Source organism: Lampetra planeri, chromosome 16, assembly GCF_965212315.1.
Source record: "Lampetra planeri chromosome 16, kcLamPlan1.2.h2, whole genome shotgun sequence".
Lineage (NCBI taxonomy): Eukaryota > Metazoa > Chordata > Hyperoartia > Petromyzontiformes > Petromyzontidae > Lampetra > Lampetra planeri.
This window is the reverse complement of record NC_136122.1, coordinates 11,091,624-11,116,892: the sequence shown is the minus strand read 5'-3', so window position 1 is coordinate 11,116,892 and position 25,269 is coordinate 11,091,624. Positions and strand designations below refer to the sequence as shown.

The window sequence follows — 25,269 nt, the reverse complement described above, 5'->3', positions numbered from 1 at the left end:
ACGTTCTACTTAATTAAATAGACTTTAAAAAAAAAAACGTTTTCTCCTACAACATCCGAGTGCAGCGCCACATTAAATACGCACTACAATGACAATAGTTTAAAGCGATTTGAAGCATGTTTTATTTTTTGGGGGGGGGCAGAGCTTTGTGACGTCATATCTGAGGGGGGTCTGAATTTTTGTGACGCCGTGTGACGAAGGGGGAGGGGGGGGGGTCAAAAATCGTCCAAAATCGCGTGACGTCATTTATGGACGGCCCCATAGATGGTGTTGCAAGGACTTATTAACCGCGATACTACATCTGATGAGCTGCATACACCCACGCTGAAGCTATTACATTTTAAAGGAACTGACAGGTCCACCTCAAGTGATGTATGACACCCAAAAGCAACTGCATTGCTTTGCTAATACGCTCTACGAATTCTATGAGGAACGTGGGCGTTCAGCTGAAATGCTCTGTGAAATCTAATCACGGCTGCGTTGTCGCGCTTAAAGCTTCAAGAGCACTTGGAGGTGTCGCCCAAGCGCTCTAGGAAATCTGATACAGGTTGGGCAGGCGCGCTTAAGCGTTGCACGTAATCTAAAGGGAACTCCGAGTTATGACTCAAGCGCATTAGGAAATCTAATAAGGGTTGGGCGGGCGTGCTTAAGCGTTGCACGTAATCTAAAGGGAACTACGAGTTATGACTCAAGCGCTTTAGGAAATATAATAACGGTTTGTCGGGCGTGCTTAAGCGATGTACGTAATCTAAAGGGAACTTTGTGCTGTTAATTCTAGATTTGAAGCTTTCGTGACTGCAAGGATTCATACTCTTAGGTTTTTTCGGTAAAGTCACGTAGGTAAAATAATAATAAAATAATAATATTAGTATTTTTATTTTAAAAATAATAATAATAAAGTAAAATAATAAAAGTATTGTTATTTTTTATTATTTTACCTAAGTGACTTTACTCAAGCGCTCTATGAAATCTAATACAGGTTGGGCGGGCGTGTTTAAGCGTTGTACGTAATCTAAAGGGTGATATTATCCGAACTGCTCATCTGCTGGGGGGCGCTGCGGGCAGAGGGCGTGGGCAGCCCGTGCCGGTATTCGCACAAAGAATTCGGCACAAAATATTTAAATAAACACACACACACATAGAGGGGGAGGAAATAAAGCCAGGGCTAAGATAGTCGAGGCAAAGTAACCTTTAAGGTAAGTTGCAATGTGAGTGCGAGCGTGTGTGTGTGCGTGTGTGCTAATTTGCAGTAAGCTGATAATGATAATCCTAAACTGACTGATACATTGTAGAATGTTAACGAGTTCCAGAGCATACTTTAGATTAACATTACACTTCCTTATTACTGTACGTTCGAATGAGATAAGTTGGAACTTGTTGGCAGCCACTGCCTAACACTTGTAAAAAAAAAATAATTGAAATATATAGCGGCAATTATTTCAGTGGCGAATATTCTGATATTGTCCACTGCATTGCATTGGTTGGGTGTCAGTCTTGCGACCCGAGTTCGATTCCCTGCCACGGCTAACCTGTGTCTCTAAACCGGTTCTCAAGGCCCCCTCGCCCTTCTCCAACCAGCCCTCACCGTGGTGGTGAAGTATGGTTAAACGACTCGTGTGACCAAAAGGCACGGGAGAGGCCTTCATCCAGCAGTGGATTGATCAAGGGATACCCGTGTATTATAATAATGTCGATACTTGTACATTCATACAGCACACACGCATATTTATACACGGATACATTACTCAAAATTGATGGATGATGGAACCCCTTTATCGATCCACTGCTGGATGAAGGCATCCCCACCATGTGTTGGTCATGATTGACCATTCCTCACCATGTGCTGGTCAGTGTGAGTGGGGACAGGCATGTGGTTATCTCTGATAGTGTATCTATCTTCTAAAGCCAGTAATGACGTGTGCCTTGGGAGCTCACGTTACAATATTAACGAATTCTATTATTCGTGTACAACATGTGATGAAATATAACGGGCGCTGAATATCTATGCCCACGTTGGGGGTTTGAGATGTATTTGGACTCTCACAGCAGAGCTTTCGTGACTGCAGGGATTCATCTTCTTGGTTCTTTCGGTAAAGTCACGTAGAAGGGAAGTAATAAAGTAATAAAAATAAAACATAATAAAATAATTCTCACGACGTTTCGGCCACAACGCAAGCAGCCGTCCTCAGGTGAAGAACAGGTCTGTCGAGAAGACAGAGTCTGAATGACAACCCCAGGCTTGGAGCGTCTTTTTAAGCTGGGTTGGAGGGGGAAAGAGCGCCTTGACAAAATAATTTGCATATCAAGAGGAATTTAGCATATTTATGGGAAATGCGTAGGAGGTGGGCTGGGGGGTTTCAAAGTTATATTATACCCATGCATTATGCAGGATTAGCAGCATCAAAGGGAGGGGGTAGGGGGTAGCATTAACAAAGGGAGGGAATGTTAATAGTATCTAGAAGCAGGAGACCCGCAGCGGAGCAAATAATGCATTCCCTGTGGAGAACACAAGATACACAGTCAATGCCAGTGAGTGGACTGTGGTCTGAAAGTCACCGTAAACGTGAACTGCAATCAGTTAAGATCCGAAATGGTTTATTACGCAGAGGCAATGTGTGTGTCTCTATGCTTATGGTGGACATGTGACACGCATCAGCAGGAGGAGCAAGCATGTGGAAATCGGCCACAGGACACAAGGTGTCCACAGCCAAGGTGGAAGAGGCAGGGGCGGATGACTGGGAGACTGACCCTGACTTTGAGGTTAGATCGGCCTCTGACATCTCATTGTGTGCATGTACATCAAGCCCCTTTGTCCGTCAATTCGCTGCTGTACGAAGGGTCCCGTGGGGGGTTATTTGAGCATACTTCACCACGCTGGTCATTGCGGATTGGTGTGTGTATGTTGAACTGCTTTCGCGCCGTACGTAGCCAGCTGGGCTAATCGGATGTGAAAATGGGTAGTGTAGACGTTGGAGCATAAACTGCATTACAATCGTGGTTTTTCTTTGCTTCCCAGCAATTTTGTTGACAATGTAACCCTCCCTGCAGCAGCCTATAACACTTGTTTTATGTGTGGAGCTCACCTATCTAAGCACGATCCAGGCTCAAACCTGCGTAGTAGTGTCTGAGATTTGATGCCCTGCCTTGGACAAAATTACCCTCTGCACCCAATCTCTCATTTGCCCATTACCTAAATGAATTACATAAAATAATGATGCACTTTATTTAACCTCGCTGAGCCTCATTTAGCATTGGCAAGGTAAGGTAATTTACCCTTTTTACCGGGTAAAAGAGTAAAGGTAAATGGTAAATGTGTCGACATGCCAAGGGGTAAGGTAAAGGGTAGGGTAAAGGTAGCTCGGAAGAATTACCCGGTAGGGTAAAGGTAGCGCGAAGTATTACCCGGTAAATACGGTACCTTATTTACCGCTAAAAGCTCCGTGGCGCAGTCCGTGGCCTCCATTTAATAAGTAATATTAAAAAAAAAAATTTAAACACGCTTTTATGAAATGTACGAGTAATGGCAGAACTCCACGACACCAGGAAGTGTCCTCGAAGCTTGCCATAACATAAAGGACCGTGGCCAATTACAGCCAACGTCAGTTGACCGTGGACAATTAGACCCAAGCCGAAACATAACAAATAAAAAAGAATGTCATCAGTATGACATAAGTATACCAAGTTTGCAGTCGATACCACGTTGGGAAGTGGGTTAAAATTGAGTTACAAGATTTGAGGATACAACAACGACAACAATGACAACAACGACAATCGTGTAAAATTGGAATCATCGAGAGTATTCTATATGAGTAAAGCGCTCTACCTAGCATTTTCCGTTATAAACCTTTTTCATGTGTAGTACCCCAGTAATTACCCTGTAATCGGGAAATTTGTATGTTGTAAGGGTAAAAGATAGGGTAAAGATAGGCTCGTTGCTTTTTACCTTTTACCTTACCTGCTAAAGGGTAAAAGGTAGGGTAGAGTGATTGTATTGTGGTAAGGTAAAAGGTAGGGTAAAGGTAGGCTCGTTGTTTTCACCTTTTACCTTACCTTGCCGAGACCTAGCCTCATTACTAATTTTCAGGTTTCTGCATTTCACATGTGGAAAGAAACGCAGAGTACCCACCACACATTTGTGGACTTCACACTTCAAGCTCCGCACGAATTTGCTCTTCTGGCATCTGACCAACTTGGGAGTTTCACGCATCTACCTGATCCACAACTCTTCCATTCAAAGTGCAAATTGAGCCTTTTTCATGTGTTTTCACAGGCGACTGCATGAATGAGTTATATTTATGGATAGCAGCCTTCACAATGCGAAAAACGAGAAGTTGAACGTAGTTCCCATACTGTATATGCAAATATATACAGTAGTCTACACTCTACAGCAAAGCAACTTGTGGTCCTATACATACATGCATACTTACCACTAATTTAATAACATGGCCTTTCATGATGAATCATAACCTCCCACTGTTAACATGTATGCACGGAGCCTGCTGTACCTAGTCGATAATGATAACAACCCATTGTTGATTTTAAACGTATCGAACCACTTCCAACCTTATAAATTAATACTTCCAGCTTTCCCAATCTATTCTATTTAAAAAATATTGTTCAAATGACAGCTCCTTGCACGCATCATTGTTCTTTTTTGCAAGAGACTTTCAAGTTCATATTTAAGTATCATTGTGTCGTTTTATTCCTTGCACAACTAACGTCAAAAGTGTGAATTAGCTCGTTCTGTAATAGGGGACTCACAATAACCCTGTATAGATGAGTTTTTGTATTCAGCTGTGTTGCGATTTGGGACTTAATAGGAAAACAGCCAAATTATTCAAAGGGGTTGCCCAAAACTTTGGCGAAATTACATAATTACGTATGACACCAATTTGTTTTGCCACTTGGAACGTGAAGCTATTATCGCTCATAAAATACTTCCGAAGACAAATCCGTGCTGGAAAATGTGACATGATCCGTGCGTCGACGTATTATTTTTTACGTTATGGGAGTACTATGGAGAGGAGAATGATGATGATGATGATGCTGATGAATGTGACGATGGGGGCGTAGAACGATGTTACAGAAAAGGAACAGCGCTGGGGAGCTAAGACCGTGGAAGGATCTGGACGTCAAGGACACATCAGGTGATTGAAGACCAAACATTACAACACCTTGTGTTTCCCACGTCATGAGATAGCTGCTTGTATAACCCCAAATGTATCCAGAAGTTTGAAAATACCCCAGGAGTGGATTAATCCCGTTCCATATTTAGTTGAAAAAATTTGCTTATTGTTTAAAATGCACACATAAATATTGTTTTCTCTTGATTATTAGACTCCAGTGGAAGTTTCTGAGGCCCAAAAGCATCTCAATGAAACCTATAACATCATAACATCGTACATGATACAAAGCACAGACAAAAGGTAAAATTACTATTGCATAAGCTTCTGTAGTTGTTTGTCTTGCTCTCCACGGTGTTTTCATGGTATAACCCAAAAAACATACTGCAGAGATATGCAGTTCAAAATATTATCATCTTCAATTGTGTTCGGTTATGTGTGTAAACTTGACCTGTTAACTCTATGATGGATAACAGCTCTTAACAAGTAATACAAATCCCATAAGTATCAATAGAGTATGCTGATCACAACACCCCATACAGAAGTCTACGTACATTACATGTGGTTCTTCAAGTTATGAAAAAGTTTTTTTTTTTATATAAAACGGCGAAACATGGAACCACTTCGAGGAAGCTTGCACATGAGGTCTCTGCCAACTGTTTCCTGTGACAGGATGCCGGCACCATGTGACGGTCAGTCTCTTCCTGTTGTGAAAGGTTTGCTCCATGGGCAAATTTGTGTACCACTCACGACAAATACGATTTCCTTGCGGGATAATTGGTATCGCCCAGAGGATAGAAGTCAAGGATGTGCATTGTGGCTGTGAGCCAGAAGGATTTGTAACGCATTCGTATTTTATGAGGGATGTGAGGTGACAGAGGAATTGGCAGCCTTTGACAAAATAACCCGGAATCCACCCAGTCTTGTCAGAGCCAAGCAGGAAAGAGCCTGGATTGTACTTGGATTATTGACCAGGTTGTCATCGGTGGCTCTGCTTCATGGTAATCAGCAGAGGGCTTGTACTGTATGCTGTACCATACTACTTAATTCCCATTTCTAGCTGTCTGCTTTCGCCAACCCAAATTATGTTTTTCTCAGGATTATCAGGATCCAGTAGAAGTGCCTCAGGCCCAAAGAACCAACCTGAGGCATCCAAAATAGAAATTGTGTGTATATATATGAGACATTGAAACGTCATACACGACACAAAACCCACAAAAACTAACCTTACGACTAGGGTTGCCACCTCTGAGGCACATAATACCAGGACATATAATTGGAAGAAGAATATCCCAATACTGGAAAATAGGAGAACTACACGTAAATGCATTGTATTGGGTGGTGTAGACTGACAAAAAACTGAACTTTTAGTGTTCAGTGAAAACCTACAGATTTTTGCCTCAAAAAGAGGATGATCCTGGAAAACTTAGAAGACAGGTAGCAACCCTGCCTATGAATTGCGCAGCATGGGCAGGCCCTCATTCCTTCAGTGGTTTGGCAAAAGGGTGATGTACATGTGCATGAACTGTTGCTGCAATCTTCATTGCCGCAGCTTGGACAAGCTCCGTGAGAATGTGTCCAAGGATCACCAGGCCATCAAAGTGAGCGAGCTGAAGGCCGGACCCAAGGCGTCGCACGGCTACGGTGGAAAGTTCGGTGTGGAGCGTGACCGCATGGACAAGGTACGGTGACGGTCCACCACAGTAAATGAGCGGTCCATGCTGCAAATCTCACAACAGTCTCATCTCACCTGCCACGGATGTGGTGACTGTATTACTAATCTGGCTATGGAATCGTCGCATGAAGCTTGGCTTTCTTTTCTGTTCCCAAAGCCTTCTTTGACCCAAAACAATTGTTCCTACTTATACAAATTCGGTCAAATTTGGAGTCCTGTTGTCATGCAGTTCATACCCCGCTGCACTGGAAAGAATTGATTGTTAAGCCGCCAGGTTGATTGATGATCCACCACTCGTTAAATCTTGATTTGAAGCTTTCGTGACTGCAGGAATCCATACTCTTTGGTTCTTTCGGTAAAGTCACATAGGTATAATCAAGCTACTACCATGGTTACTATTCCCATACATTTCATTGATTGATTTCAATACCCGTGTTGGACTCAGTCTACCAGACTGACTTGTCTAATCCTGAGCCAAATTCAGATGCCTTGTGAGATACAGTGTGGCAAAGGTTGATTCTAAAAGGTTGGTTCTAGCATAAATAGCCAGTTGAAGACTATTCGTACTATGAGGGCCTTGCGTTTGCTCAGTTTGGACATGCCAGTGGAAATTGGGTATTAATGGCAGGCAGAAGTAGTCCCCTCACTGCAGGGGCGGTTTCTTCATTAGGGCGATTGGGCGACGCACCACCAATGTCATTCAACCACAGAGTCACGCTAGCCGTCACTGTGCCTCTGGATATAGTCCAATCAGCGTCATGTCACGTTCTGTGGAGTACCGCCTCTTTTTGGGCGATTTCACTCCGGCTGAGAATCGCTCCGAGTGGCCCCATAGACTTACATTCAAAGATGTTTTTTTTCGAACGGGGGCGCTGCAATGCATTCTCTATGGCTTCCGGGAGGGCTCGCCCTAACGTGCTTACATCATCATACGTAAGCACGTTTCATCCAACAATATAATTTGTCGCCACCTAGTGGAATCTTTAATAAAATAAACTTGAGTGGATTGTATATTAATAGTGAGTATAGAAACAAACAAGATGTATTGTAAGAGTCACTTTATTTTTCATTAATATTAAAGAAGTGAAGTTGCCTTTACATGCTTAAGCTGTTAATTTATCCATTGCATGGGTGGACCTTATCCTTATCAATCATCCAGACATTTGCCCCCCCTGAGAGATTTTGCAGGAGCCGCCACTGCCTCACTGTCTGATGAGCGTATCATCATTTACAGAGGGTGTTCAACTTTGGTTCGAGGTAGTGTGTGTACCTGTGTAACCCACAGTCGGCCCTGGACCACACCTACGTGGCTGAAACCACGAAGCATACCTCCCAGACCGACGGCGCCAAGGGGTTCGGAGGCAAGTTCGGCGTCCAGACGGATCGTATCGACAAGGTGAGGCCACTCACACAACTACAGGGGCCGGTTAGCGCTATGGGATTACGTCGCGCCTGTTCGGTGAAGAGTGATTTTGCCTTACGGAGCACACAACCTTGATTAGTTATGTGACCTCTGTAAACTGTTTGGAAGTTGCCATCCCAGTTAGACCTTGAGTAATGAGATTTGTCCATATTTGGACGACAGTTTTTGTATGAGCAAGCGGTGCGGCAACCATTTATCGGTGACTTGTCAGCAACAAACTCCCCAAAATTGCGTTTATGTATCATGGCCACTATACCACCTTTTTCCAAGCACGCTAACCACTACGCTCTCTGGCTGTTCACAAAAAAACATTTGTGAATGTAAAAAATGTGCGCACATGTATCTACTGCTTGAACTGAAGCCATCATCATCACCATCATCTGTCATGACCATCACCACTAGCACCATCCCAGCTGAACGTCAATAATAGTTGTCCTCAAGATCTCTTGCTGCCGGTCATAGGAACATGGAATTTCGTTCCATCGGTGAGGACCCCCAGAACAGAGATAGCAACCATCCACTGCTCGTTATAGCATATAGACACTGTGACTTGATTATCTCAGTTGCACTGAAGTGCACCGTGAAATGAGAAACACTCTCTGACCGACGTGAATAATGATGGTTTGTTTTGCAGTCCGCCGAGCGGTTTGATTATAAAGCAGCAGCAGCGGCGCACTCTTCGCAAAAAGGTCAATATTGCTCGATAAAGCTTGTGTTCTGGAACTCGTCAAAGGGTGTCTGCTGTAGCTGTCTTGGCTGTCTCTGGGGCTTGTTGTGGTCGTTGCTGGGCCATGGTTGCTTTGTCCAGCGCCGTGCCGCGGTGTTGCTCTGTCTCTCCTCTCTCACATTTCCCCTGTCCTGAGCAACACCCCCACCCACCACCACCCTTGAACCCAAATGTGGTTTCAAATTTCTGTAGAGCATCTTGAGGTGCGATCGCATTTTGACGCAATATAACTTGAAATCGTTATTTTTAATGCCTACATGAAACACATCTGAGGGCTGGTTATTGTGGGATTTCGGCAAAAGACTGTACTGCATCTCACATGTGTGATGAGCTGCCTCAAGAAAGCAGCTGCATCGAGAAAGCGGCGAAAAATTTGGGCTTTGTAACCAGACTAACGCCTTAAGTCAAATACATTCCATTCAAATCCGACGAAACTGCATACAAACCATACGCCATGAGACACACTGCACTAAAGCCAATTCGCTGCTAGGATAACAAACAATCGAAGTCGTGTCTAGGAGCTGTTCCCTGACACCAGGTGGTTACACTTCTTGCCGCAAGAGTTCACAATGCAAATGTGTTTTAAACACAAAGCAGGTGCGGCGTGACGGGAAATGGTGGGCGCGTTGTATCTTTGCATCAGTTCTTCTTTTCTTCAATTCCGCGGTGTTCGTGACTATCGGGGCACGACTTCCGCTGCCCTTGCTTCCTCATTCCGTAGCTGCTCGCGAGCTCTATTACTGCACCTCTTTTGCGTCTCCAATCTGTCCCCCCACTCCTCTTCGATGTCGTTTGCCCAGCTGATGCGCAGTTCTTAGTCTTCTTCTCATCCTTCCAGCACCTTGCAGTGAGCCTGCCACCGGTCACAGCATTTTTCATGTTTATGATATCACGGTTTTTGACCCTTGATTATTTCTAAGGTTCTACTTTCATGTTTACAGGCACACTGGCCAGAACTTCCTTGTTTGTAACAGCGTCTTTGTACGAAATGCTGAAAATCCCTTCTAAAAGCTTTCATCTCGAATGCCATGATCCATTTGTCCTGTGTGGCTAATGTCCTAGTATCATAGCCGTACGTCGTTACGGATTTGACCAGCTGGCTGCTAAATTTCGATTTAAAGCTTTCGTGACTGCAGGGATTCATCTTCTTGGTTCTTTCGGTAAAGTCACGTAGAAGGGAAGTAATAAAATAATAAAAATAAAACATAATAAAATACAATTCTCAAGACGTTTCGGCCACAGCGCAAGCAGCCGTCCTCAGGTGAAGAACAGGTCTGTCGGAAAGACAGCGTCTGAATGAACACCACCAAGCTTGGCAGCGTATATTTAAGCTGCTGGCTGCTGTTTCTTTTCCTAGTGCCTTGGCATTTTTTGGCCATTAAGGCATGACCACTTCCTTCACAAATACCTCTTTGCAGTGATCTTTCCATTTCTTTCTATCGCTGCATCCTTCAACTAAGATAGCTTCCATTCCGTCCGATGTTTGGCTGTGAGACAAACGCTGAATGCACTCGCATGGTGCGTAATGTGCACCGTGTGCTGTCGTGCCCCTATACACACAGACTGCGCCCATGGTTTCGGTGGCAAGTTCGGTGTGCAGCGAGACCGCATGGACACCGCCGCCCTGGGCTGGGACCACAAGGAGGCTGCGTCCACGCACGAGTCCCAGACCGGTAACCACCTGGTGGGAAGTCACGCGTGGGTGCCCTGTGGAGAGTCTCGTCCTTGCCAGAAATAATAACAACGCCCTTCATCCTGGAAGGCTCCGATGGGTCTCCAGACTCCTTTTTTCAGGATGGTCCTAAGTTGGGATGTTTGGCCAATTCCTTTAATGGGTGTTTGGCTTCATGTGGAAGAGAAGTGGAATACCTGGAGAAAATGCAACTGTGCATAAGAGGTGATGACACTCACAGATCTTCACAGATGAATTCAGTCCATTGCTGTACTGCCATATCATGGCCACCTCTTAGCCTGTATAAAAAATCTGGTATTTCCAGTTAGCCCCCATCTTAGCACTAACCAGGCTCAAATCCAGATTATCTTCCAAGATATGACAAGATTGGGTACATTCAGGGTGAATTGACCATCGACTAAAGAATGTGGAATTACCATCACTGTTTCATGACCTCCAGTGGAAATGAGCACTGGACCATTGGTTATATGAGAATGTTAACGGTAAGAACTTTATTGCATAGGTTTGACTATCTCAAACCTGATTTTGATATTGTGATGAATTGTCGTGTGCAGACCATGCCAAGGGATTTGGAGGAAAGTTTGGAGTCCAGACTGACAGGGTGGATACGGTAAGCAGCATTGTGCACCGTACAGATCGGACCCGAGCTCGATGTTATTTTTTCCAAGCAGAACATTGTAGATGTTCAACCGCAGAAGTGTTCTATGTTGCACGTCGGTACAAATCGACAACACATCTATGGTTAAGTAAGCTGTAGAAGTGAGCGCACTTTTGTGCAACTTTAATCTTACTTTCAACTGGGCAATTTTTGTGGCTTCTGTAAGTTTGTGAAGTTCAAGGGGCTTTCATTAAATCAATCATTCAATAATGGCTAGGGGTGGCACAATTTACCCCCCAGAAATCAGGTGAATTGTATTTATGTTTAACTTCTTTCGCACCATACGTAGTCAGCCGTGCTAATCAGAGGTGCGAATTGTCACAATCCAGCGTTGCAATTTGTTCAATTTTTTTTTTTTGCGGTGAATGGTAGCGCCTCCAGTGATAGCAGCTGTCACATGAACTAATCTCATGCAACGCATGCAGCATTTTGTCAAATGATCTTTTTGCACATGGGATTGGGTGAACGCATCACTTAAGCTGACGAATCGGCATCAATCGGTGAATCGTTCCACGCCGAAGAACTGGTGGCATCTTTCTCATTTCAGTCAGCGGCCTCTTTCCAGGACATGGAGGGACCAAAGACCAACTACCAGAAGACCAGGCCCGTGGAAGCAGGTAACGTGTGTGCGGGACCATTGCAAGCCGTCTTCTGTAAAGCCGATTGTTGGCCACGTTTTCACGTCGGCGTTTGCCGTTCAGTGGTGTTTATAATTCGGCCCCATGAGCAAACTGAGCGTTAGCACCCGCTACTCGCCGATGCTGAACATCTTATTATCAATTTATGATCAACGTAATCATTGGCGTCGTTGTGGAGAATGTGAGTAACAAATTTAATAAGCAGAGCAATTTGGCTCCTCCATTGATCTCTGCCTCCACGTAAAAACTAAAAGTATTTTTGCCACTTGCCGTCAACCACACTTGTGAGTGAATAATTTCAGCAGCACTGGTTCATTGCAAGCAAACGCTGAACCGGCTTCGACTTAGTGCCTCATCGGCAGCCTTATCATGTAGTTTGGGTGTTTCGTATGCTTTGTACTGCACAAGTCGTATGCTTGGCTTGGAGTGCTGCTCGCTGCTGATTAACTTCCCATCTTATCTCACACGGTTCATTAGCTGTTAGGGAGTGCATTCTCCTCGTTTTAATTGTTATTGATTCAAGTTTTGTATCTGCTTCTGCATGCCACATCTAAATGAGCCCTGGTCGTTGTATGAGCGCTTGCCATTGTGCATTAAGACATGCACAATGCCTGCTCTTACTGTACCACTGAACAACCAGCTGCGAACTTCTGCTACATGTGAGTCAGCTCTTAGCCAACAGAGTCCCTATTTGACCAAATATAAGTTTCAAGAACTGAAATATTCTCCAATTGTTGTATTTAATCAACGACCGTGGATTTAAGGCCTGTAACGGATCAATGTATCACCATCATCTTCAGCCATGATTGATCTACTGCTGGATGAAGACCTCCCCAAGTCATCACCGTATCTCATGGTCCCACAATGCCACAATCAATCTTGCTTCTGCACATGATCGAACTCAATGCTCCATCTCCTAGGTGATTCATAACTTGGGCATAATCCCTCCTTTGGCTTCAATTCCACCATCGATTAAACTTGATTCTCATGTAAATATGAGTATAAAAATGGTGTGTGCAAGAAGCAGCTCTTACAACGTATGCTAATTATATGCAACTTTTGACACAATCTTACGTTTAGCCTCGTGGAGAAAACATAACTACATTAAGGAGACAAAAAACAATCGCAACACGCAATGCAAATGAGATGGTCAAAATAACCCTATCTTGAACCCAATTATGACTCCAAATCATGAGAATTAATGAAATCTGCAGGGGGGTGAATCGTTACATGTGCATGCACCGCCCCTTTGTCAGCCCACTGCTGGATGAGGACTTTCCCACATTGTGTGGGTCATAGGAGTTATCTGGCGATACCTCACGACACTGGCATGTATTTTGAACTTTTTTTGCGCACAGTACGTAGCCAGTCGTGCTAATCGGAGGTGCAGGGGAAGGTCAAACAAATTAAACACGAAAATCAGTTCTCAAAAAATGAGTGAAGGTCGGTGATAATGGATGTGGGAGCACAGAAACAAAGTACAGCCTTGGGTTTTGACGCGCTGCCCTCTACCGCTCAAATACCTCGGCAATACAACTTGGCGGCTTGTCGTTCGGTTCTTAAATGTGCATCCTTTGACGTGTCACCTCCAAGCGAGCTCCGGTGCCCGGAACATCCGTGCCAAGTTTGAGAACCTCGGCAAGGCCAAGGAGGAGGAGGAGCAGAAGCGAGCGCAGGAGGAACGGGAGAGACGCCGGGCCCGGGATCGCGAGGAGAGGGAGCAAGCCACCCGGCAGCAGCAGGTCAGAGCAGTATGCGTGTATGTACCTACGTTGAACTTGTTTCGCTCGCCGTACGTAGGACAAGAGTGGTAGCAGCTGTCGAGTGCGCAGGCGGTGAAACTGCCCCGGGGCCCCACGGGCCGCAGGGGCCTTAGCGCCATGGCTGCAAACGGGGACGGTGGGTGGGGGCGAAGGTGTTTTAGGAAAGACACATTTATCATGTATCTATCCTATTGTTATTGCCAATCACAGCGATACACTCTGCTGACCCAGACGCGGTTATCTGGCTTGACCAGTCATACGAAAGAAGAAGATTTCCAATCAACTGTAATCAAACAAACTGCACTTTTTTGACAACGAAAGTGATTTGGTACCCTAGTAAACATTATCATGAGCACCGTTGTTGTTGATGCCCGACAGGCTGCTAAAAAGGACGAAGAGCCGGCGGTTCCTGCGGAGGCGAGCGAGGCTGCGCGTTTCCGTGCGCCTCACGGCATCGTGAACGAGATGCGTGACAGCTACGATCCGGAACCTCCTCAGCAAACGGAAACCTTGTACGAGATAGAACCCGGGTCGGAATCCAGCGACCAGCCAGATCCTGCTTATGAGCCAGAAGCGGCTTACGAGCCAGATCCTGCTTACGAGCCAGAACCGGCTTACGAGCCAGAACCTACTTATGAGATAGAACCTACTTATGAGCCAGAAGCGGCTTACGAGCCAGATCCTGCTTACGAGCCGGAACCTGCTTACGAGCCAGATCCTGCTTATGAGCCAGAAGCGGCTTACGAGCTAGATCCAGCTTACGAGATTGTATCTGAGTACAAGACAGATCCTGCATACGAGCAGGATCCTGCCTACAACACCGTGGGGGAGATCCAGCTGCAGCAGCAGGAGGAAGGTACGTGCAGATGCACCATTGGGCCTAACACCTCATGAAGGGGGAGCGGTGGCGCAGCAGTTAGGCCACTGTTCTGCAAACCCACTCACCTCAGCTCGATTATTCTGGCAGTGGCTAACACCAAGTAGCGAGGGATGTCTGCTGATCGTGGGCCCTGCTGCCCACAACACCTTCACCATACCAGCGCTGATGGATGAAGGAAGGCTTGCCCAGGCCACCCACGTTGATCATGAGGGTTGTTTGGTAATACTTGACCACATTGTTCAGTGCGTGTTGGTGAAGGTGGGCGCTGGTTTAGGACCAGTTCAGATGTCGCACGCTGCTTGATGGCTAGCCGTGGCAGGGAATGAAATTCAGGTCTCCGTTTTCGGAGTGAGGGGCACTAACCACTGATCCACCGCTCCAGTCCGTGGATAACCACAGCCGCACGAACCGTTTATTTGGTGGCACTCCAATGTCAGTGCGCAAGCACAAATAACACACACACACAAACACGTCTACACACGTCTCGTCAACACTGTGACTTTAAGTGGAAAAAAAATGATATGAGGCAACGTTTTGGACAGTGGTTCCAACTTCTGAGCACATGGTAAAAAAATGGTACCATGGTACAATTCATAGCACATTGTAGAAGTGTATAACTCCCCCTCGTGTGCTACGATGAAGTGGCCATTGCCCGAGATGTCGCCTATTATATATTTTTCCTTCTTAAGGCCATGGTGTTTTATTTACGAACGTGTTGATTTTTGTTGTTGTTGTCACGTGAAAGTTGCACTTGGAATCTGTGTTCCGTGTCCGTGCGGGATGCTGCACATTGCCTGTTCACACCAATTATGCGGGAGCCTCTTATGGTTGTTTTGCCAGACTACAAAATGAGACTTTCCCCTCGTCCTCCGCAGGTGCGACAGCTGTTGCCATCTACGACTACCAAGCAGGTGAGACAGACGCGACACGCAAGAACTACGCTTCTGCTATACTTTTCCAGTTTTTTTTTCTGTTCAAATTCAGAATTTTATTGGAGAATAAATTATATGCAAATGTGCGGTGAAGAAATTTTATTTATTATTATTATTAACCTCGCTTGCCAACGAGATGGGCATGTCATCCAGCACAATAGAAGCGAGCGTTGGTGGATCGATCGCGCGATTGTGTAAAACTCTTAAAGCCTGCTGTGATGCAGAGTGGTCGATGAAAGTAGCACTGCAAGATGCCCCTGCACTAGAAAAACGTCAGCTGGCCGGCTTTTTCCCACATCATGTTTTCTCTGCCGCGTCTTGAAGTGTTTGCTCGTGAAAAGTGGTTAAGAGATGCCAATGCAGCAAATTGGCTCACGAACCCGTTTTATGCACACCATTTAGTGCTATCTCCTTGCTTGCTTGAGTTTTTTTCCATCTACTCCGTTTTGCTCCCACATGCAAAATACAGCTTAGAAAGAATTGGCCCCATCGTACCAATGTGTAAGATCCCTCCTGAAAATAAGTTTTGAACCTCAGCGAGGCTCTCCTGTATTAGCAAGTATCATCATCATCATTAATGAATACACTTTTAATACCCTACCAATTCTGTCTTTCGTACAAAGCCGGCGACGATGAGCTCTCCTTCGAACCGGACGACATCATCACCAACATCGAGTGTCTGGATGAGGGCTGGTGGCGTGGCGAGTGCAACGGTCAAGTCGGGATCTTCCCGGCGAACTACGTCGAGCTGCGGCAGTGATTCCCGGGGGGCGATGTCATCCTCTTTTCCACTCGCCACACCTGAGCCAGCCTGGCACGGTTCAGAGCCCGAGCCATCTAGATGACGCCGTGACGCTAAACTAAAACTAAACGAAACTCTTATTATTTCACCAGGTAAGGCCCACTGAGCTATGTAGCTCTTTTTTTTTCAGAAGCGACCTGGCAACAAATGATAGCCCAACAAACGTGGCTTATCACGTGGACATTTATAGCAGCCAAATACTCTAGAACGCATGTTTCTAAATGTGGAGGGAAAAACCGGAGGATCCGGAGAAAAATCTACACGAGCACGGGGAGAGAGACACGCAAGCTCCAAATATACAGCAGGCGTCAGGGTCGGGATTGAACCCACGACCGCCTGGCGAGGCAGTAAACATGTCACCACCGTGGCACCGGTGTGCTGCCTTCACGGTGTGTTGACTGACATCACATCTGGATCTGGCTGCAATCCAGATCCAGATGTGAGGTATTTCGATTTTGGTTACAGCTAGGTACGGTAAATAGCCGATGGAAAACCACCTGTACTCCGCCCCCCCACCACACTGGATCGGCTCTCATGTGCCAGTGAAAAAGAGGTCAAATTAGAGGCAATAAATCATTGGTGGGAGGGGTGGTGGGGGAGGAAATTAAAATACTATATTTTAGTGTCTGAAGAGGATGGTTTATAATTTATGTACATTATTACCTGCCATGAAATGGGATCAGAAACGTGGAAATTCATAAAGGTTTTGGGAACAGAGGCTGAAAAGTGTGCAGCGAATATCAGGAAGAGGTGTATGTTCCTATAATACTTTTGCAAACATTGATTTATAGCGATTTTAAGCCAGGTGTGCTATGAGGGATTTTCTGGAAATTTGCTGGAAATGTTAACAACTTGATAAAGGTCTACTGTACATAGTATAGACTTATTTTGCAAACAAATTCGGGCTCCACCATTATGATAACTGGAAGTCTTTTTTTGTTTTAAAATGTGTTATGGCTCTATCCAAATTTTGCTTCTATTTTTGTGAAATAAAAAAATGTAACCCCAAATTAAGCGTGACGGTAAATCTTCACCTCTTCATTTTCAATGTTGTATTGTTAATACAATTTATATTCACGTTCATGTTTTTTTTCCAATACGGAAGTCAGGGCGATTGCACACACGCTACGTTGGTTACCGCGAAAACATAGATCGTCATTTCATAGATATGATAATACTGGTAGGAACGAAGTGGACCAGACCACCAATAGATTAATGTGTCCGTCCGACTGTCCGTCTGTCCGACAAGATGGCCACCCGCTCCCCCTGCGATCCGTGAACTAAATTAACTAAACAAGATGGCCGTCACATCCGGCGCAGCCAATGACATCGCCTGTTGCAATCCTTGCTCTGTGGGCGCGCGAGTCAGTGGGGAGGGGGGTGTGGACGTCATCGCTCACCCCCCATGCACAAATCATTTTCTTTTTAACTCCTCTATACCCGGTCGATATCCCTGTACCGGTATTAGTATTATTCCTACCAGCCCACCCCGCAGGGTCCTGTTAGCTGCGCACAGTTGCACTGAACATCAAAACCTTCCGTATACTTGTGTGTCCACTGTGACTGTCCTCACACGTCCGTCACATTACCAGGTGCAGAGTTACATCTGCATTAAATGTAATCGTACGCATTCTTTGTAGAAACATAACTTGTGAGACTCCATTGGCAGTGGTGCACAAATAACAAACTCTACAAACTCGTCAATCGCACTGCCCAGAAAGGAAAACTAAAGAGGAAGTTTCGAGCAAAAGCCTTTTTCAGGCATTGTGTCACAGAGGGAATAAGGAGTCTTGCGCCAACGCGACGAAAACGTTCGGCAACAGTCACCAACGAAGGGTCGAAGGGTCGGTGAGCGATGGATGCGCGAGTGGGAGAATCGCTGGACGCGCAGGTACATCCACGGGTACTGCCAGTGAACTCACTGCCACGGGGTTGTGTAGCCTCTGCTACTTTGTGTCGACCAAGGCCGTAGTTGTAATATTCAAATATGCTCAAAATGTCCCCCCCCCCCCACCCCCAATATATTGCTATAAAATAGATTTCTGTTAATATGATTGTGGTTATGGTTGTACTTTATTAATCCCTAATCTCTGCCATTACATACAATGAAACAAGAAAAGATAAAAAAAGAAAAAAGCAGCAATGTAATACATTATTAGACATTATTGTAAAACATACATAAAAAGTCCATCCTTTGTGTTAGTGAATTTTTTTATATTTTAGGCGGGAAATTCGTTTTCAAATTTAGATTTTTTTATGGGGGGGGGACCCCAGACCCCCTGGAAGATTTCGTCCCCCCCAATGTTGACTCCATGGCTACAGCCTTCGTGTCGACGCCTCTTCCCTTGCATGTTGCCGATGTGAGCTTCTTCCAAAGCTTTCACTCCATTGCTGCAGATGTGCCACCCTTTGCCTCTCTCTCTGTCTTTCGCTACAGAGATGGAGCAATCGATTATTATATGGTAGCTATGTTGAACTTCTTTCGCACTGTACACATCCAACCGTGCTATTCGGAGGTGCGAGAGACCACGAAAGATGGCTACGGCTTGAAAAGACCTTCATGCAGCAGTTGATAGATCACGGCTAGTGATGTAGTGTGGGGAAAGGTGAAAGCCACTGCCCAGTACACTTGGAACGTTGGAGCAACCATTATAACCACATGCCAACGTTCGTTCAATATTGCATGTCTACCCGGTGGTCACCGTTATTAATGTCAAACAGTCCGGAAAACTTTGTGTTGAGTGGCGCTGATGATGATGAATTCGTGCTTACACGCATTATGCAGGGTTGCTGGTGATGCAGACGCCAAGTTTGGTTATTTCTCAACAGGTAACGAGCACACACCTCGTCAAGCCGGTGACGTGACCCAGCGGTAGCGCATTCGCCGCTCATTGCTAGAGGTTGACGGTTCGAACCTAGCGGCAACCCTGGTTAATACTACTGGTGAATTAACCTTAATACTACTCGCAGTCTGCTGCAAAGTGGACGTTCAAGATCCCGTGGCGTCATTCACAAGAGTAAGCCATTGTGTGCTGGCGTCAAGATCTAAATTTGAAAAATTATCCACAAATTACTCGATTGGAACCTGCGCAGCAATCATCGCTCCAACTGCGAAAACGTGGCAGGAGCCCGCTGAAAAAATTAGAGTCGTGTCAAATCCTGCACGGGTCTCATTCATAGGCAACCTCAACGGGCTAAGAATAACTTCTGAGATTTCCAGCACAAAACCATTGTTGAGGATTTCAAAAAGTTATTCTTAAATGTAAGATGTGCACAATTCAACTACGTAAGACAATTGCACTCTACAATATTGTAAAACATACTTTTTTCGTGCTCGATTGAGGCTGTTAAGTACCATGGCAGTTGCAGCAGATGGCAGCACAACATACAACCCGGGTCATCACGTAACCCCCACTGGCATGTTTGTGGTTCCAATTCAAACTGCCCAATTTTCTGACTAGGTCACGACACTTGTGCGTGTCATAATTGTCATGAGTCATGATCATTCCGCTGCTGGATGAAGGACTACCCAATCAGTCACCACGTATGGTCCCACGTGGCAGATTTCTTTTTTAAATGTACAACTTGTTATTGTTTCAAGTGTTTGGAGCCACGAAACTGCGTGGAGTGACCATGTTTGGCGAGCGTTGATGTGGCAGCGATCGCGTCGTTTACTCGCGTATTATGAAGCACCTCGCTCACAAATGGCATTGTTTACAGCAGCCAGACAAATATTAGCATCTCTGTTATTGTGCAGAAGAGTTTTTTTTTGTCCGTGCGGGTTGACATGTATCGTGTAGTGTGTTGCATTTACCAGCCGGTATTGGGACAACCGTGCTGTTTTTCAACTGGTTAAAACAAAGAGCAAAAAAACTATGTAAGCTGCGAAGTTACTCCACAGAGCCACGTGGGCCAAAAACGGGCCACAACTTAATTTCCACGTGTAGCTTACCACTTCGACACGAGATTTTATCCGTCACTGCGAGCATCTTAGACGCACTAATCTGGCACGAGAGTGGAATATTTTTTAACCTGAAGGTGTGCTTCCTTGCGGTGGCACGAGTAAGTGAAGTGTGTGCGTTGATGTGCGATTGCTTGCCAAATATATTTGACAGCCCTATTCAGCCCTGAGTAAAGACAAGGTTTTCCAACCCCTGGCTGAATCCATCCCCAACGATAGAAAACGGTGTTGCAACTGAAGGTCACGATTCTGTTCAATAATTAATCAATGTTTAATGTTGCATTGAATGGTAACGCCTCTAATGGCTGATGGGCCACGGTACATGTGTATGACTACAAAAAGCAATATATTGCTTCTTAAACACATGGTTTGATGCATGTGTCCAGAGCAAAGGGGTCGATATTAAGCCACGAATTAATTCATTGTTGCGCAGCACAAAATTATAAAAAATAAGCATTTCGTTTGCCAATCTTGATCACAGAAATACAGATGTTAGCACTGGTATTGATAAGTCTTGTGATACTTTTTGTAGCAATTGGTTAAAGGGTATTTGCAATTATAACAAAAAATTAAAGTGTCCCTGGATGGATTGAAAGACAGGCTTCATATTTCTGGGAGATTGCAATAAATCGTCAAAATAGTCGATTTAAATTCCGGAGTTTTATTTTATTTTGAAATACAGTTATACAGTGTACAATTATTAGAATAAAAATTTTGAAGCACAGACATTAAACTCTCACAATTAACAAATTATTTTCAAAACCAGAGTTTAGATCGGTTCCAACGTCTGCTAGACTTACCAGACACAATTTATAACGCATTAACCCAAATTGCACTGGGTTTTCTTTTTTTTACAGAACGAGCTTTTTTCCCCCCTTAGCCGTAATTACTAATTACCCTTGCATGGCGTGACCAGGGTCTCAGTGGAAATTGCCAATTTGTGATTGAAGTGAACTTCTGCAACCTCGCGCTCTGTCTGCCGAACCAACCGTGTCAAGATGTGGCTGTCGCTCTGGTTTCAGATTTCCCCCCAACGAGCTCAACGTAAAAAAAACAGGCCATTACAGAATCTAGATTGGAAGCTTTCGTGACTGCAACGATTCATACTCTTAGGTTTTTTCAGTAAAGTCACGTAGGTAAAAAATAAAATTAAAAGTGAATAAAAGTATATATTATTTTATTATGTTTTATTTTTATTATTTCCCTTCTACGTGACTTTACCGAAAGAACCAAGAAGATTAATAAAAGTAATAATGGAAATAAAATAAAATAATAAATCACGTGGCCTCAATAATTTTTATTTTATTTTATTTCCATTATTACTTTTATTAACTTTTAATTTTATTTTTTTACCTACGTGACTTTACCGGAAAAAAACCCATAGAGTATACAGTACAGAATCCTAGAGACAGGACCCAAACCACGCCCCCCCCATAAAAAAAGATCCAAGCCGCTCTCGCAAGTATCCAAATCAGCAATAACCTCGTCTCCAAGGTGGCCCGAAGATTTGTTCTAACCATGCCAATATCATAACCTTCGCCTGAACGGTGCGCGACCCACGCATTTGGCAGAATAACGGCGCCGCAGTCGGGGGAGAGGGGCGGGACGTCAGAGTGGGAGTTTTGTGCCGTCTCTGCGTTATTCGTGCCAGCCAGGACAAAGCGGGGGGTCATTGCACGTCTCTTTAAATGTCTTAAGGTGGGATTATTGAAACGTTATTATACCAAAAGACACCGTTTCGTTGTTTTTTTTATCCAGTGATGACATATGCAACGTATAACTTTTAAAATTAATAATCATTCAATCCACCGCTGTAATGAGCTTTCTCCCCTGGTATTTTGTTCATGGGGGTGGTTTGAACATACTTCACCACGCTGGTCAGTGTGGGTTTGTCAAAGAAGTGGGTGGGGGATGGAGGCGGTGGATGTTTGGAGAGACCAGTACACATGTAGTGACACAGCGCAGACTGCTGTCCAGCAGCGGCAACTGCGGTGGACACTTAGCGCTCTCACGCCGTGGAGCACATTGCACGGCGCGCGTGTGTGTGTCTGGGTGTGTGTCTGGGTGTGTGTGTGCCGGGTGGCTAAAGCACAACAAGTTGGCACAGTAGGGGGGCACACGTGGTGCATCAGCCAGTCATCTCGGTCATCTCGGTCAGTCGACCCGTGGCACCTGCTGGGTCTGCCCCGTGACCTCCTGCCAGCGGGCGTTCGACACTTCACGTGGCCTCAAGGTGCACCTAGCCTGGCACAAGCGTCGTGGTGACGTCACCGCCACTTAGTGGCGAATGGCGGTTGTTGTTGTGCCGGCAGGGCGGAGGAACTGGGGCAAGGGGGTCACGGAAGACCTCAACGGGAGGGCCCTGGAACCCGCTGGTGGGTTCGAGAAGGGAGGCGCCAAGTCGAATAAAAGCAGCGGAGAGCTCCTGGCTGCCGGTTCTGGGAGTGGACTCGTCTTCGTCGTCGCTGTCTCCGCCGCCTTCGTTGCTGCCGCCTTTGCCCGATTATTGTGCGGCCGGACGGTTGTTGACTGTCTCGGTCGTGGTCGAGAGAGGAGGCGATCCGGTGTGGCGTGAGCGGCCGGAATGGTGTAACGAATAAAAGAAGCTGCCTCCTGCAACCACCTCGTCTCCGACTTGTGCTACACACCGACACAACACATATATAGGTCACCACTTGCATAAGCCGTGGCTGGAAATCGAACTCGGGTCGCCGGGTTCAAAGTGTCGTACGCTAACCACTGCGCCACTGCTCCCCCAGTACTACTGTGTAGTTGAACTTAAAAAAAACACTTATAATAACATTCAAACTGAAAAGGAACATTCACTTATGGGGTGTGGAGATGCTGTATACAGTTCTAAGACCTCACCTCTATTGCTAATACTCATCTATTGTGTCACGCTTCCAGTGGTGAAAGGCACGACAATAACAAAACAACAAACAGGGTGCACCGGGCACGCCGGAGATCTGGGTGTGGCCGAAGTTATCTTATTGTGCCTACCGTTCAATCAACACCAGGCATTCCACAGACAGAGAGGGCAGTTCCCACACGCATGCACACTACGCATTCCTTAAACCCGCTGCGTTTACATAACTGGATGTTGGTGCTTATGTCTTCTTTCCAGGGGCGATCGTGGGCTCGGTGGCAGATATTCGTGTGTTCCTGTGTGAAACTCTCACGGGCTTTATAGTTTCTGGATTAATACAAAACCCCCGGATATCGGATTCAGACAGTCTCCCTTGGGCAGAGTCCCACGGGAGTTAGCGGACTTCAGAGAATCTAGGGCCACCAAATGTTTCTGCGCGGAACAATTGCACCGACATGTGACACCTGTTGCCCGCTGCCGTCCGATTTCGAGCTTGGTGGAATGTTTTTTTTCGATTTAAAGCTTTCGTGACTGCAGGGATTCATCTTCTTGGTTCTTTCGGTAAAGTCACGTAGAATGGAAATAATAAAATAATAAACATAATAAAATAATTCTCACGACGTTTCCGCCACAACGCAAGCAGCCGTCCTCAGGTGGAGAACAGGTCTGTCGAGAAGACAGAGTCTGAATTCAGGACGGCTGCTTGCGTTGTGGCCGAAACGTGAGAATTATTTTATTATGTTTTATGTTTATTATTTTATTATTTCCATTCTACGTGACTTTACTGAAAGAACCAAGAAGATGTTTTTGGTTATTCCGCCGTTCATATCCCAACCGTTGTTATTACCTTTCGCCAACACACATGCGCGCGCGTGTTTGTGTTTTTCGGACGAAGTAGGCAAACAATTGGCAAATGTGGCTGACGGTTTGATTTCGTTTTTTTTCTCTCTCTCGTTCACTTTGGTGAGATTATTATTATTATTGTGTCTTTCCCTAGGGACTTTGTGGGTTATTATTGTACTCTGGGAAATGACCGAACAATAATGAATTGGGAACAAGTGGCTTTTTGTTGACACATTACACATACTAGCGCGTGACAACTATTCCGGCTTTGCGCTCAGTGTAGACATTTAGTCATATTTATTTACGCGTTTGTTATAAAGGGCATGGGCTGTCGATGCTGGGGTTTGTAATGCTACGACAGATTCATCAAACCATTTTCATAATCCACACGTGGAAAGGAGATAATACTCAAGACCCTGCACAGATGGCTCCAAGAATCCATCTGATGGTCTGTCATCTCTTGTCCAACTCAGCCTAGTGGGTTTGGGAGTTTTAAAACATCTGCTTGGTCCACCAACCCTTGCCTCAAAGGTGTTGGGATACATGCTTGTGTCATTGAACAGCCTCGTACGTGTCTCAAGACCCATCTCCTAGTGGGTCCTTCTTGGGAATACTCTTACCAATTCATCATCTCTGATTTTGCACGTGGGAGATGCGCAGAGTGCCTGGAGAAGAAAAAAAAATATCCACGCGTTTGCGGTGAGAGAGCACTACAAATTCCATACAAATATCGTGTCAGCAACCTACTCTCTCTGCTGCCTCCAAGATTGCCCTGAAGTTGAGTGTTTCGCAGACGTCTCTGTGCCATCCACTAACTCTGCCCCCCACGGCGGCACTGCATTGCAGCTTATACATTGTCACGACAGTTGTAGCTCACGCCCCTCACCTCGCTAAGATGTGCCCTGAGTGGCAGCACCTCTATCGGCTGCGAGGGTAACGCGACCCTCATCATTATATGTGTAGTGACATCGCGTGCGTCACTGTGTGGTGCCGGCCCTACAGATGTACGGCGTGCGATCTACTCGCATCGCAGACATCCCCGATGGCGATGTTGACACAGCACATCAGCTCCGCATTTGAGGCCGAGTCGACCTAGGGGAGACACAAGACGGGTTCAGATAATCGCCACCGGTGTTGGCCGTGAGCGAGAATCGATCTCGTCGTCGTGTTCGTACTGGAGCGCGCTAACCGTTGCACCACCGCTCCTCAAACGATGGGGCTGAGAGGGGGGGCGGGAGCCTGCAGCCACGCACACAATGGGCAACAGGTGCACGGGGAGTTGATG

At 45.5% G+C, this 25,269-nt stretch overlaps 1 protein-coding gene across 2 annotated transcripts; it reads left to right on the top strand.

Annotated features, from left to right (window-relative positions):
• Window positions 1-1,095: 1,095 nt before the first annotated feature.
• Window positions 1,096-17,324, top strand: LOC144723036 (hematopoietic lineage cell-specific protein-like). 2 transcript variants are annotated; one of them, XM_078601568.1, is made up of 13 exons: window positions 1,096-1,196; window positions 2,657-2,760; window positions 5,074-5,147; window positions 6,676-6,805; window positions 8,084-8,194; window positions 8,856-8,910; window positions 10,511-10,621; window positions 11,196-11,251; window positions 11,847-11,916; window positions 13,531-13,679; window positions 14,079-14,556; window positions 15,456-15,491; window positions 16,136-17,324. In XM_078601568.1, exons 2-13 carry the CDS (start codon window positions 2,671-2,673, stop codon window positions 16,270-16,272), a joined length of 1,497 nt encoding a protein of 498 aa, XP_078457694.1. In that variant the 5' UTR covers window positions 1,096-1,196; window positions 2,657-2,670; the 3' UTR covers window positions 16,273-17,324. The 2 variants fall into 2 exon arrangements, with proteins under 2 accessions (XP_078457694.1, XP_078457695.1); XM_078601569.1 differs by having other exon boundaries at window positions 1,098-1,196; window positions 2,660-2,760.
• Window positions 17,325-25,269: the final 7,945 nt, after the last annotated feature.